Below are 14385 nucleotides of genomic sequence, written 5' to 3'. Positions count from 1 at the left end.
CTGATTAGCCAATGGAAGGGTTGCTTGGGGATACCTCTCCAGAGCTCTGTAATTGAGCAGATTTGACTTGGGAGTTTTCCTGCTGATAACTACACACATTCCGTTTTTAATGTTCTTCTCCCTTTTTTTTCCCGCCTCTCCCAAGAGCCGGTGCTCATCGTAATTACGACGCCTACAGAAACAGCAGCGGGTAGGCCAGGTTTTTTTTTTCCTGTTTTTTTCTTTTTAAGTCTGATTTAGCACTGGTGCGACCCTGAGACCAGTCACTGTTGGTTGGCCTGGTCACTTGAGAGATGTCAGATCTAGAAACTCAAAGATCAGGGACAACTAAAGCCCTGAGGACTGCCACGTGGCCTCTGACTTCCAACAATACACAAAATATAGAGAAAGATGATGCAAATGTCTGTGTGCCACTGCCAATTTATCCTAACCCACAAAGAGCTATTTCACCAAACAAAGCAACCTTTTATCTTCCTTTTAAAAATAGGTCTTTTCAGTGAGCATCTCTCTCTCTCGAGGTAAAGCTTTTCTTAACTATATTACATGCTTGCTAGCCTTGCGACACTGACATTATTTCAACAGTATGGATATATGCTGAAGCTGGCATGTAGGGATTGTGAGGCTTAGAAATGGCTGATAAACAGTGCAATAAAAAGTGTAAGCCATTAAATCATTTCTAATAATGAGCTGTTTCATTATAATCCTGTATGGGTAATTAGGAGATTAATATGTCAATCCTAGTTTTGGCAGGTTCTGCAGCCAGGCGCTTCTATATTTACCACAGTCTGGGTGCCACAATGCTCTGAAAACATCCTTCTTTCACATCAAATCTCATTAATTTTGCACAGAAAATAAAATAGATGTTGTTATTCTTTTTCCAAAACACACCACTAATGCTCCGAGGCGTGATTTGTCATTGTTATTCAGTGCTCGTTCACCTACACTTAAAACATGATCCTTCTGGATTTTAATTAAGCACCAAGGTACCTCCCAGGGGAGTTCTTGCTTGGCAAAGGAAACTACTTTGATTTATGTACTACTTTGTTGTTTCTGCTTGAAGCTTGCCTGTTATGAGAGACTGTGGTGACGAATGAAAGAAGCAATTATTCTTATTTGTTAATTAGTCTCTGTTAGGCATGTATTCTTCTGACAACATCAATACACATTGATAATTAAACTGAACAGAGAGGTGTTTCCGTGTGTCATCCCTCCCCCAGAACAGCCATGATCAGGCTGCTGAACAACGGGAATCTTACTGTAAGCTGGGGACATTTTCAGCTGGTTTCAATGACAAAACACGCAAAAATAAATACTTGAGTAATCCTGGTTTAACTCAAATCTATCATCTCAAACGCTCCAACTTCTTTTTGTGCACGTTTAATTGATTTGTGTCTATCTTGAAGCCTTAAGTTCTGTCCATATCGGGGCTTTACTTCATTTACTTTTGTATGTTTCCTTAACTGCTGTCATTTCTCAGTTTTTGTTTCAATTTCTTTTGTCATCAGCATCATTGTAAATGAGGTCGTAGATGATGAATAAAGGCAAAGGCGCCTCCGTCACATGGACACAGAATATCACAGGTGACTGGGGACTGAGACCTCAGCCGAACCCTAAGAAAATGAAATTTTTTGCTGCATTAAATGAAGTGGCCCAAAGGTTAATGGGTAGTTTCTTGGCCAGTGCTACACCCTTCTTCCAATTTTGGTGAGAAGACAGGCTCTGTGGTGTGTGAAGTAGCCCTGCTGTTGGCTGGACAGCAAAATATTTCCATAGTTTTCTTTTTGCTTCTGCTTTGTCAACAAGCCACGAATGGTCAGCAATGGTGGTCAGCTACGCTACCGTTGTCAGAATTGGAGTTTCAACTCCTTCCTGCGTACAAGCAGCTGATAGACTGCATACAAAGTACGATTTGAAATTACATTGACCTTTCCACGCGGGGATGGAGGACCAGTTTTCAAGGTGTGAGCCGGAACAGTAGATGGTCGACCAACTTAAAGACGGCAGAATTAGCGCTTGTATGAGGAAAGCTCTCACATCACGTGCTAACGGAGTCTCAAAACTACAGGGGTTCTGCAGGATCGCTACGATTAGCTCATGGAACTGCTGAAGGTCACGACTGTTGAGCTGAGCAGCCACAAACCTTCATAAAACCAAGCAGCGTATCATTATTTTCAAAGTGTTTCATTATGGGTGGTTAACCTTGGCTAACTCTGACCTAACACTTTAATCATCTGCCTTTGAAACAGTGTAATCAGGCAGTTTCTCTTTTTGTTTATCAGAGGGAGACACAGGCATGTAGCGGTGCAGGTATTTGTAGGTTACACCAGGAGTCCGAACCTCCAAAGATGAGGAACTCCGCTGGTGTTCTTGGAAGGAATGTCATTCGAAGGAATTGTCAGTGGCATCCATCGAGGGAAACCCTGCCAACGCTCAGGCCTCGCAGACCTTGATCCTATTTCTACGTCTGCCATCCCACACCATGACCACATATGAGAGCTCACAAGCCAGAAGAAACACACACATCCCAATAAACAAGGACGTGCTGTGAATGAGCCTCAATTTCAACTCCTGAAATATCAGAAGTCAGCTCAAGAATTCCACGGACCCCATTTATTATCCTAGTTGAGGTTTCAGGGACTGGACCTTTATTATGTGGCCCGAGATTTTACTGAGGAGATGTTGATTGTTCCTTTTGATCCTTTCGCTGAATGACAATGAGATAGATTCATGAATTCTAGAAGACTTTCATCTTCTGAAAGTGGTGATATATCAGAGGCATTGAGAGCTTTGTTCATGTTAGTAAAAATAGACCTTGACAGGCAAAGCAATTTGGTGAAGATATATATGTCCATATAAAAAAACCCTGCCAATGTTGCAGTTTCTAAATGAATATAATATGATTCTTTTTAATTTGATATAACAAACAAATAGCAGACCTACGTTTCCTCTCCTCCAGGATGTTCATATCCCAGTCTGTTTTTATTTACGGTCTCCACTTGTGTCTCTTTCCCTGATTCAAGGTTTAAAGTAAATCTTTATTGGTCTTGTTCTGGCCATTTAAACAGCCCCTAATTCCATCTTTTATCAGAAAAGCCTTGTTTCATCTGATTGGACAACAGTCAGAAGTTTGAAACTGATGTTGAAGCGAACCCAAGTTTTGTTTTGTTTTTTTTGCTCACAGGGATTACTTTCACACATGTTCCTCTCATTATCTGAAAACAGTTTTACTACGAACAGCTTGAATCTATGAGAGGAAATTTAAAAAAAGAAAAAGGGGACAATTGGTAGGCATCTGAAGAACAAGCCCCTGGCAACAGATGTTTCTTTTTTCACAGTGCTGGTCTATTTTTGATGGCTGTGCGGAATAACACAGTCCTCCAGGCATAAATAATCACAGAAACTATACAGAATTATGTAAAAAAACATGATTAAAATGAATACTTCATTGTATCAGAGGCCATTCAAGGCAACAGTGTAACTCTGTGGGTTGTTTGTTCAATTAAAACTTTAGAACAGCTACATCCACTCTATGTTTATACATGAGCCTAAACTGAAATGATTAATACAGTACAATGGAAGCTGATAATGTCTGCGAGATGCCGGTGGTGCAAACAGCAGGGGAACTCATTCCTGAATTTTAAGAGTAATAGAAGCACATGAAACTGTTGCAGGGTGAGTCATCGACGAAGTTCATTTAGGAGAAAAGACGTTTTTGTTAAGATATTAATATCACCCTGCTGGCACAATCACATTATGTTTGAGATTAGGTTACAACTAGAAGATATTTATTGGAAAGTTCCCCATGTGTATATATTTACCAGGAAGAGAAGAATCGTGTTCCAAGGGGACAAAACTGAAACAAACCGTATCTCATTATCAGAAAATGATTTTTTTTTTCCCAAATGGAATACAACAATTTCACCAAACTCCTTATCATTTCATTGAACTTTGCAAAGTTGACTTTTAAAAGCTATTTATCAAATTCTGTTACTTGTCATCTAACATTCTGGGATTGCGCCACCTTTCACAGAGCGACGCCAAACTGTTTTTCTGCGAGATAAACAAGCTCTACTTAGAGTCAGTCCTCACAGCAACAGTGTGTTCCAGCATGCCGTCTATATAACCACTCGAAAAAAAAGAAGAAGTTGTATTTACCTCCAATATTTAATCTCTTTGTCCAACAGGTCTGAGGGATATTTGCACACCTGCTACTATTGTCAGTCCTTTTACTGCAGCCTGGTAACACACGGCATTATGCTAATGTGCGATGTAGGAGGGAGGCAGGTGAAAAAGGGCAGATTAATCACACAAGGTAGCATGTAATACTACACAGCCCATACACTCCTAATGAGAAATACATTTTCATTCAAACCGATACATAAAGCATTGTTGGACCAGTGACTAATATTTCTATGCATGTGATGCTTTCTTTAGAACGGTCACAGCTTGATTGAGGCGTAGAAAGAAACTCTAAACCCAGCCAATAATTCCTGTGGGCTGATGGAACCAATTTATCTCTTACAGGAATAATAAAATGTGTTATTCTGCTTTAACCCTCGCTGAAAGCTGTATTGGCAGGAACAGTTGGTAAAGGAGTCAAACATATAGTGATGAATTCAACTGGTGCAAGCTGGAAATATTAGCATGTGTGAGAAGAAAGACATTTGTAAATGGTCTCCGCTCATTCAAAGGACTCAATGGACTTAATCAAGCTCGTGCAGTTAAAATAAAAAGCTCATTTTTTGATACAGTCATGAGCCCATTAGTAGAACTGGACACTATCTGAAACACGTCTTCCTCTCTGGAAAGCTTTAAAAATGAATGAGTCTTAACAGCGAGGCGACGAACCACTATAGGGACACAACACTTATTGAATCAGCCATCCAGAAGTGATTGACTGGTCCTTTTGAAAACTGCTTAATTCAGGGTAAAAGCCGTTTTCTGGGGCACAGGGAGTTTTTTCCCCTTCCTTTTAATACGTCAGCAAGGTTGAAGCTGTCAAAGATCTAGTGAGCCAAAACCAGATTAAAGTGGTTTATCATGGTGGAAAAGCATCTCTAGTGGGGGCCCAGCTTTAACTGAAAGGGGCCCAGTATTAACCAACAATGAAAAGACCACCTCACCTACAGATCAGCAATTTCTCCAAATTGAAAATCAAAGATAAACAACCTGAATAGTACAGGAAGGATGTGCCAGGTTAGCCAGTGGTCATTTTAATTATCAGTATCTGCAAACGCTTCTCTGATTCAACACTGAAGGTTTGTCTCCACTACACCTACGTACACACACCCCTGAGTGCGCGAGAGAAGGGTTCAGCTGTTACAAAACCCAGCCGGTAACGACATAACGTCGTTGTTTTCTCTGTGTCGCTCACGAGGACACACTCAAATCCTCAGATAACAGCGGTCTCATCATAGGGAGACTTTATTTCGCCATGCAACACGTCTCATCACACTTTAAATTGACTTCCACAGTTGTGCTTCACTTTCAAATGAAACTAGGCCAAAAACAAAGACTTGTGTGGTATTTAGTAACATCAATTTATATTTTCTGGATAAATCCAGACATTTCCTATGCATATGCTTTTAAAAGATGTTTTTGCTCCAACTGGAATTGGTAACATGACTGCAGGCATTACTCATCTAGCACATAGTTCAGTATAAGGTGAACCTCTGCAGGTAATACAGAGCGATGCATGTCACAGTAATCACTCCGATGAAAATAAACATTTTATAAACGTATTTAGTTCTGCTCTTCAGTTTGGTCAAAGTTAACAAGCCGCTTGTGTATCCAGTTTATTTCGTCACTTGGCGTTTCAGATCTTTTTACGTTCAAAAAATCCATTCGGAGTGTTATTATGCTCTTTAATTTTATGCTTAGCAATTTATGATTTACACAAAGTTTTATGAAACATCTGTTCGTTTAAAGGCAGCCGTGTGTTGGAGGTTTTTTTTTTGGTTTTTTTTGTGCTGTTTAACACAACTACTTTGAAATTTATTGAAGTGAATATTGGGCCCAAATGTTGGCCTTCAGTGAATCAGAATCAATATCTCTGGGAGAAAGCAAGGAGAAAATCAGCCTGCCCCTTTTAGTATAGTAACTGCACTACTTTGAGTCAAGTGATATATCTCAGTCTTGTTTAAAGAAATTAAAACTCCGACTCAGCCCCCTCACTGACCCTGACTTCCTCTCCTTTATAGACACCTGCAGGTGAGCTTAACAACGTCCCTACAGATGACTTCAGCATGTTCTGCATGGAAATATGACTCATGGCTGTTTCTGGAGCGGGTCGAGCTTCAGTGATGAATCTCCTCATTAAAATAAATACATTACGAAAAAATTTACATATGTTCTTGCCGTCTCACCACTGCAACATAAGTGTGGGAGGCTGTGTGCGGTTTAATTCTCATCTAAATAAATTAAACATTGGAATTCCAACTATGTGTCATGTTTCATTTGCACAATTGCAGAAGAACAGAAGTATCAAATAATTACATCGTTTTAAGATAATACGGGGTGATTTTCCTTCCAGCAGAATATTGTACTGCATTAAACTCTGCAACAAATCTATGAAATAGCTATTAAAGCAACATGGAAGATATTAACACAAATAAAGCATCGACAGGGTTTTAAATAACAACATTAAACTCTCCTGCTGATGACTTTGGATGTCAACATAAACTCTCCTTCCTGAGGCACGGATGCATGCTGCGAACGTGATCAAATAACAAATGTGACACTTGTGCATTCATCCTCTTTGTACCACTGAAAGAGACGCTTTTGAACGAGTCACGTAGCTACAAACAAGGCAGGATGTTTTGTTTGGTTTGTGTAAAGCTGGGAGGCTCTGCGGGGACTAACACTGCCATAGGTGGGGATGAGTTCAATAGCGTTTCATCAAATTTCAATCTAGCGTCAAATTAACTAATCAAATCTGATTTCCTTATGGAGTCGTACCGAGTTTACCATTCAACATCTGTAAGTAACGAAGGACTAACATAACAAGAACCAAGAGATGTCTAACCACTCTGTGTTGGCGGCAACATTACAGCAGCTGAATCTGCCAACCTGACAATGAGATGAGCGTCATGAGATATGAGATGCTGATTGAATCTATCTGACACTGTCAAATAACAGCTGTAGGTGTGTTAACAGCAGTGAGTCAATACGTGCACACAAGTAGCTGAGCGCTTAAAAAGAGAAGCAGATTTTTCTTTTCCTTTTTTGTAAGTCTTTGAAAATGCATCAAGAGCACAGAGTTGCTTGTTGACAGGAGAAAAATCATCAAAGGCAGTTGGTGACAATGGGAGTGTTTAAAGTTCAGCAGGTATTCTCATCTTTCCATATTAACAACTCTGTGGTGCCGGCATTAGCTTGAGGGCCAGGGATTGGATACCATACATGGTTCCCATACAATCTTATTATGATAAATTGCGAAACAACATGACAAATATGACTATACGCAATGTAAAATCACTGGAAAAAAACCTAAATAGAGCTGAAAAATACAACTTGATGTGTACCATCTGTGTATTCTAGTAACATCTACATAGCGATAAGTCAGTTTTATTTGTGTAGCGCCAAATCACAACAAAGGTTATCTCATGACAAGTAGAGCAGGTCTAGTACCTCACTCCTTCAATGAATTTACACCCAACAATTCTCCATGGGCAAGCACATCCTGCAACAGGGGCGATGAAAACCTTCCTTCTAACAGACAGGAACGTCGAGCAGATCCAGGCTCAATGGGGACGGCCTTCTGCTTTGACCGGTTGGGGGGGAAAGAGAGCAGGAGAGCGGGGCAGAGACAATACACAAATGAGTCAAAACTATTTCATTCAAGATTTCCACTCCCGTTTCTTTGATTTATATTTGCAAAGTAGCACAATTGTATCGATCAGTATCAATCAGCCTTACTGGCTGGTGTTAGTCTAGTCCTTAATCCAGACAACGGTGGACCATGTGAGGGGAGTGAGGATGGAGAAGCGTGCTCGAAATATACAAACAACACAAATATATTGTGTTTTGCTCCATTCCTTCATCAGCATTTGTCCATTACTCACAACAACTGCTCTTCACACAGCTGTTTTTGTTTTGTTTCAGTTGGTGAACTCTTGAGAGTTTTAGTCCGCGTGCACTGTAACTGCAGTCCAAGAATGTTAACACAATGACACACAATCATTAGTGGACAGCTGGAGAAAAAAGGGTATTTTAAAAACTGGCTTTTGGAAAATACAGTACGTTAAAGTTAACACTGAAGTCTATCTGTGCTCATAAAAAGTTTGGTGAGTGTCCAAACAACTACCGACCTTAAAAAAAAAAAAAAAAGCAAAAAAAAAAACAGATGTATTGCGTGAAGTCGAGGTGGGTCGACAGAAGGAAGATTTACTCCTGGATTCCCTGCTAGCTTTCCATCAGAGAACCAATCTGTCCTATAATCTCAACCTAAGGAACAGTAGAAGATAACTTTGTCTCCAGCCATGTCAGAATGACCAGTAATGCCAGCAGGTCCACAACCCACCAGTTGAGGAACAGTTTAGAGTGTGTGGTCTGCCTAAATGAACCACGCTGAGTAATGCCAGAGGAGATGTAATGAGGTGGATTTATTGGCAGTGATGGCAGGATTACAGAAGGGCTGTGCGAGTGGGTAATGGTCTACGCATGTCTAAGATTTCAGAGCCTTTGTCATGTCCACCTCCTGAACAAAGCAGGGAACCTGGTCTTAAGTTTCCCACAGGTTCATATTATCAGATTATAAAGGTAAAACAGGACTTGGCCGGTGTGTTTGTGCACACATATCCTATATGTCAACATCGCAACATTGTCGACAAAGAGAATCACAGCTGGGAAAAGGGTGCGTTCGCGGTTCAATAGGAGGCGGCTACGGCCCTTTTCGGGTCCGAAAATGTGTGTCAACTGTGTGTACACTGGGTGTCCATGTGATACTGGCAATACATCACATATATAGGAAGGACACCTGTGTTGACATCAGGGGTTTTTAGCCGCTACGCTAACACCATTCAGCTGTGCAACTGCTGGTTTTGTTTGTAACAATGTGTGTTTGATATCTGCAGGTATCCACGGATTTAGAAGCAATAAAGACTCTGTTTTTCCTGCAACGTGAAACACAACCAGCTGATTGTTTACGGGATGCAACCCGCTGGATGGCGGTGTGTGCAACAGTGAAGGGCATCAATCAGGGATAAATGAGGCTTCTGCCAGGCATCTAACTCTCAGTTTTAACTTCCATTAAGTCAGATGGGAATAAAGGGAGTTAATCTTACCATTTCTCTTGACGTTTTGAATGTTATTGGACTAAACAGATCAAATTACGATGGCTAAATGAGTCATTTTATGGGGGTTGTGAAACAAACCAAACAAATAACATTTTGAAGACGATTATTTCGCCATCTTATTGTATAGGATAATGTCTATTTGAGCCAAAGTGCATTGCATGAAGAATGTCATTTTTCTAATTACATGGTTTAGTCGCTGTAAAACTGGCTTCAACAGCTGGTGTACGTCCTGTACCCAGCGAACATCCATCCATCAGCCTTGACCGCTCGGGTCTATACACCTCAGTAGCTAAAGCTCTTTTAACATCCCCGTTCTAGGTGTAAATAGAGTCCATCAACACACCTCTACAGGTGACTCCTCTTTGTAAGATCATGGCAGCCATCATCTACTTTGTTCATCAGACATCACACGGGACGGGAAGAGATGTGCGTTCATGTAAACATCTGCTGTGTGGAGACATACGTGTTGTGTGCCTGTTTTTACAGATCACAAAACAGTCAGACAGAGCCGTCATTCTTAAGAGGCAAGTACAGCATGTCTTAGAGCAAACACGCTAAAAATAACCCTCTCTAATCTCAGTGGGAAATTTAGGTGTTTAATAAATCTGCTGGAACTACACTTCCTGACAAGCCACAATTAAATGCCTCAGCAAAACAAATCAGCTATTCACTCACTGGACATTTCAACATTTTACATGCACCTTGGAGTCATATCTTTCAACTGTTGAGCTTGAAAAAGAGCTGAGGTTACACCCCCACTCCACTCCACCCCCCCCACCCCACCCCAACACACAAAACACACACACATTTAGGTTGTGTTTGGATATGTTTAGAATGTGTGTGATGAAATGGCACCAGCTGTGTACACTGGAGAGATGCACAAGCCCCCTGGTAGAGCAGCAGAGCGTTAACCCCTTCCCTCCTGATCAAGCAGAAAGGAGACGAAAGGAGCCTTGTCCCAACACAATGAGAGGCTATTGTCCAGAGAGTTTTCTGCCATCAAAGTACAGTAATTCACCGTAATTTATAACCGTTGTCTTACTGCACAGCTACTGTTTCAAAAGCACAATACAGGATTTGTCACCAAGACCATTCCAAGGATAAAACAACAACAAAAAAAATCAAAAGATGCTCTTGGTTTGCAGGTCTGGTAATGATTTGTCCCTGCCTGAGGGCATTCTTCACTAAAACGGGCTTTTACAGTATCCAACGCCAACAGGATGATCTTCATTTGCACATGTGCTATGAAGGTTTATCGAAATGTTTGTCCATATGTCTCACTGGCGCTGGAATTTGAAAATGCACCTCGAGTGTTCGCACCACTGCAGGTGAGGAGTTTGTATTAACATCTGTTGGTAATTTCAATCGCTCTGTGCCTGGAGGTAATGAAATCCCACACTAAATGGGTAGTGGATCCGAACCATTATTAAAACCTTAAGAAGAAAAAGACCAGATGGTCATAAATATGGGAATAACACTGGGTTCCTTTCATGAAACCATTAAAGTCAATCACAATTGACTTGAACAAATACCAAAGCCAGAAAAATCCATACAGCTTCTTGTCTTTGGTTAGTGTCAAGTTTGATGTGTCCAGAGAAAACACGAGTCGAAGTTCTCACATTCACGAGCACGAGAGGCAAGACAAGAGAGAGTTAGCTGCATAAATGTATGAAACTTCCCCAACTTTAAAGGCAGCTTTTAAATTTTACTGACTACAACCAGGTGTTCTTTACACAAGCCAAAGGGCCAATAAAGCCAAGAGTCATTAACACAGATACAAAACAATGCAACTGCTCAGCTCTCGAAGCAGCAACCAATCAGTGGTAAAGAAGCAGAGGCTGACACACTGCTTGAGCATCGCTGATGGGTGCTCAACTGAACTGAGTCGAGTCAGAGAAGCGGACGCTGCTCAGCATTACGTGTGTTATCACGGAGTGAAACCTGTCTATCTTTACGGATCAATCTATTAGAGGAGCACCAGAGCAGAGACAGGAGTTGCTCAATATCTTTAATAAGCATGATTAAGTAGTGTAAAGTTGTGGCTTGTTTCTCCGCCGTTTCTCCATCTTGTCTTCATTAGTCATGACTGCAGCTCCTAATTAAGTCTGTGCCACTCGTTTGGATTTTTCTGTAAATTTAAAAGAATCTCTGATCTTTCAAAGTGCCTGTGGGCCCTTCTATCTCCGTCGTCATTAAAATTGAATATTTTCTGTGCCAGCGTTTTGAGAGGGTATCGCCTGTTTACATGATCAAAACTGTGAATCCAGTCAGGTTTTGCTGTTTGCAACGATGCCATGACACTTTTTAAACAGATTAAACACGCAACACTTCAGTTCTTGTGTGACTTGTAAGCACGCTACGTCGTTTGGATGACTAACCGCTGGGTATTACGCTACCTTTCAGTGAGATGATTCCAATAAATTGGAGGCTTATTTGAAAGATGCATGCAAAAGAGCGCATTTGTTCACCACGGAAAGGCATTGTAATTAGCATGAAATGCATGCTTTGTGCTGGCTCCCTCTCCCTCTCCAGCAGAACTGGTAGAGATACAGGATAAGCACCCTCTCGCTAACCTCCCTCTTGCTCTCTGCCTCCTTTTTTGCGTTGTGGCCAATTACTGTTACAGATGGAAAAATTTCACTTGACCTGGGGAATTTATGAGCAGGAATAAAATTGCGTTTTCACCAAATCAAAGTAATGTAGTTAACATTTCTCAAAGCTGATGAAGACATGATGAAATTGGGCAAAGATGACAACTTGGCCACGCGACAAGGAGCTGATGAAACAGTGAGACAAACCTGGTAACTGTTTTGAGAAGCATCAGATTGCTGGGCCAAAATAAAATGGAATAATGTGGGAGGGGTGTGTGTGTGTGTGTGTGTGTGTGTGCATGTGTGTGTGGAAGGGTGAGGGGGTGGGGGGGGGGCACAGGGGCAACCATTGTTTAGACTTTATAAAAACAGCACGCTGCAGTTGTGTAATTTTGTCCTGTCAAAGTGATGTTCCCACTTACAGGGGGAAAATGGGAGTCATGCTGCTGATGGATAATGGGCCCAACAGTTCAAACGTTACATCACTGACATCATATCACCAACCACATCCACTACACCTTACATAACGTTAGACTTGTGTTCATCACACCAGGATTTAGAAACTGGGCTGCTTCTACAGGGACTTAGTGAGGTTAATATAACAACTTGGAAACAACAGGACAACATCTGAGCTGGCACCAGAGGAGGGTGATAGTCTGAGCGTTGACTCCTATCATGTTAAGGACTCTTGTTTAACTTGTCGCTGTAGATGAGGAAACCTCAGAGCGCGCAGACGTATAAATAAAGGTTTGAAACTAAATAAAAGATAAGAGCACAACACGTGTGGGGAAGGTTAACGTGCTCTTATCCTGGGTTTGACTCTATCAGGAGCCGTGAAGTGTACTGGTAATCACAGTTCTTTTTCAACTGTGTGCAAAGCTGCAACCGCAAAGCTGTTTAAAAATAAAACTATAAAACCCAATGCCCCATAACGTGTCCATTTAGACACAAAGAGTAACACTTCCAGCTCTCAGTACTGGACCATCTCACTTGGAGGCTCATGAAACAGGATCCCAGCCTCGCAGTGCAGTTTATTTGACACTGTATCTTACTTTTATCACTTTCTAATGTTTATACTGTATCGTGCTGCCAGAATGATCCACCACCGACACTCAGGAACATGATACAGCACAGCCAACAGCGCCCATGACTGTGGATCACATCACTCTGGTGAGTTTGGCAGTGCAGGGAGGCTGGACAAAAGTAGCACGGTGTCACCACATTAGTGCTCTCGTTTCCATTACTAATACACGACAACAAAGTTTGTGGCAACCAGGGAAATAGTCTGTCAATTAAGCGACCGCCTTAATTAGAGGTTGAAGTGGAGGCAATTTGGAAAATGAACACAAAAGTAATTTGGACAAATGTGTAGTTAACGTGCAGCGCACTAATTCAGCAGCAGCGTGGAGGACGAAAAGGCAAAACAGAGGAGTTTTCTCACCTTGTTGAAGTTGTAGTAGCCCAAACAGTGGGCAAAATCCAGGTTCGGTGGATCTCCTGGAATAGAATTTCCACCGGCAGTCGGATAAAATCTTACATCCATGGTGTGTGAGCGAGTCGCGCAGCTGTACTATAGCTGTTGGCGCACGGAGCGGTTTGTTTCTGCCGTTGACAATCCAAGCGCACGGAGAGGCAGTGAGACTGACCCCAGCTTTGTTGAGGTGAATAGTGCGTGAGGGGGGGGGGGGAGAAAAAGAAAAAGGTTTTAGGTTTCAATATTCCTCTTCTACACCTGGTCCATTTCTAAGGTTGCCCACGTGAAGGTTGGACAGTGCATAAGCTGTCCCTCGAGAAGAAGGAGAGGCGGTGTGTTCACGCATTTACACACAGCTGCTGCTGTATACAAAGAAGCCACGAGACCACCGGCGACTGAGCGAGCGAGGGTCCACCTCCTTTCCTCCCCCGTCACAGGCAGCACAGAGAAGAAGAAAAAAACACGAAAACTGCAATGAAGTGTTGATGAGAAAGTTAGTCCGCGCGTTAAAACAGCGCACTTGCGTTATATAATGTCCGTATCCGCCGCTCAGAAGTTTATTTCTCCAACTTAGAAAACTAGAAACTTGAGTAAGGAGCAGCTCGCTAAAACGGAGGGTTTGGTTAAAAAAATAAAAAAAAAAACCAACACAAAACCACAAGAACCAGCGCTCCACAGATGGTGCAATTAACGGATGGAGTAGGTAGAGTTAGTATCCCAGTTCAGCCTTCCAGGTCCGCTCTGCTGCTTGAAACAGAAGCAGAGTGTGCGAACAAGCCAGCCACTCCCCAAACACAATAAGCCACGCCCACACAAACTCCCATGTGTCAGGTTGGCCTAAAATAATTAATTGCAATTAACCTATTATGTACAGTTAGGATTGTTTGTAATCCACAACACGTCATTTGCATGTGATCTATTGTTGTCCCTGTTTTGTGTCAGTACTTAAACCCCCCAGGACCCCACGATCACGCTGTAATGATTAAACCACATTCATTACAATAATTCTATTACATTTACCATG

At 41.7% G+C, this 14385-nt stretch overlaps 1 protein-coding gene across 1 annotated transcript in view; it reads right to left on the bottom strand.

Annotated features, from left to right (window-relative positions):
- Positions 1 to 14110, bottom strand: part of tox3 (TOX high mobility group box family member 3) — a 43632-nt gene extending 29522 nt beyond the window's left edge. The window contains exon 1 of the mRNA XM_086195560.1: positions 13329 to 14110. Coding sequence (XP_086051686.1) covers positions 13329 to 13430 — 102 coding nt within the window. The 5' untranslated portion in view covers positions 13431 to 14110. The remainder of the gene's footprint in view (positions 1 to 13328) is intronic.
- Between the last annotated feature and the right edge of the window lie 275 nt (positions 14111 to 14385).

Source organism: Aulostomus chinensis, chromosome 2 (assembly GCF_037954235.1).
Source record: "Aulostomus chinensis isolate RoL2024-O1b breed Wild chromosome 2, RoL_Achi_v1.0, whole genome shotgun sequence".
Classification (NCBI taxonomy): domain Eukaryota; kingdom Metazoa; phylum Chordata; class Actinopteri; order Syngnathiformes; family Aulostomidae; genus Aulostomus; species Aulostomus chinensis.
The sequence above is the reverse complement of the archived record's forward strand: the minus strand, read 5'-3'. Positions and strand labels throughout refer to the sequence as shown.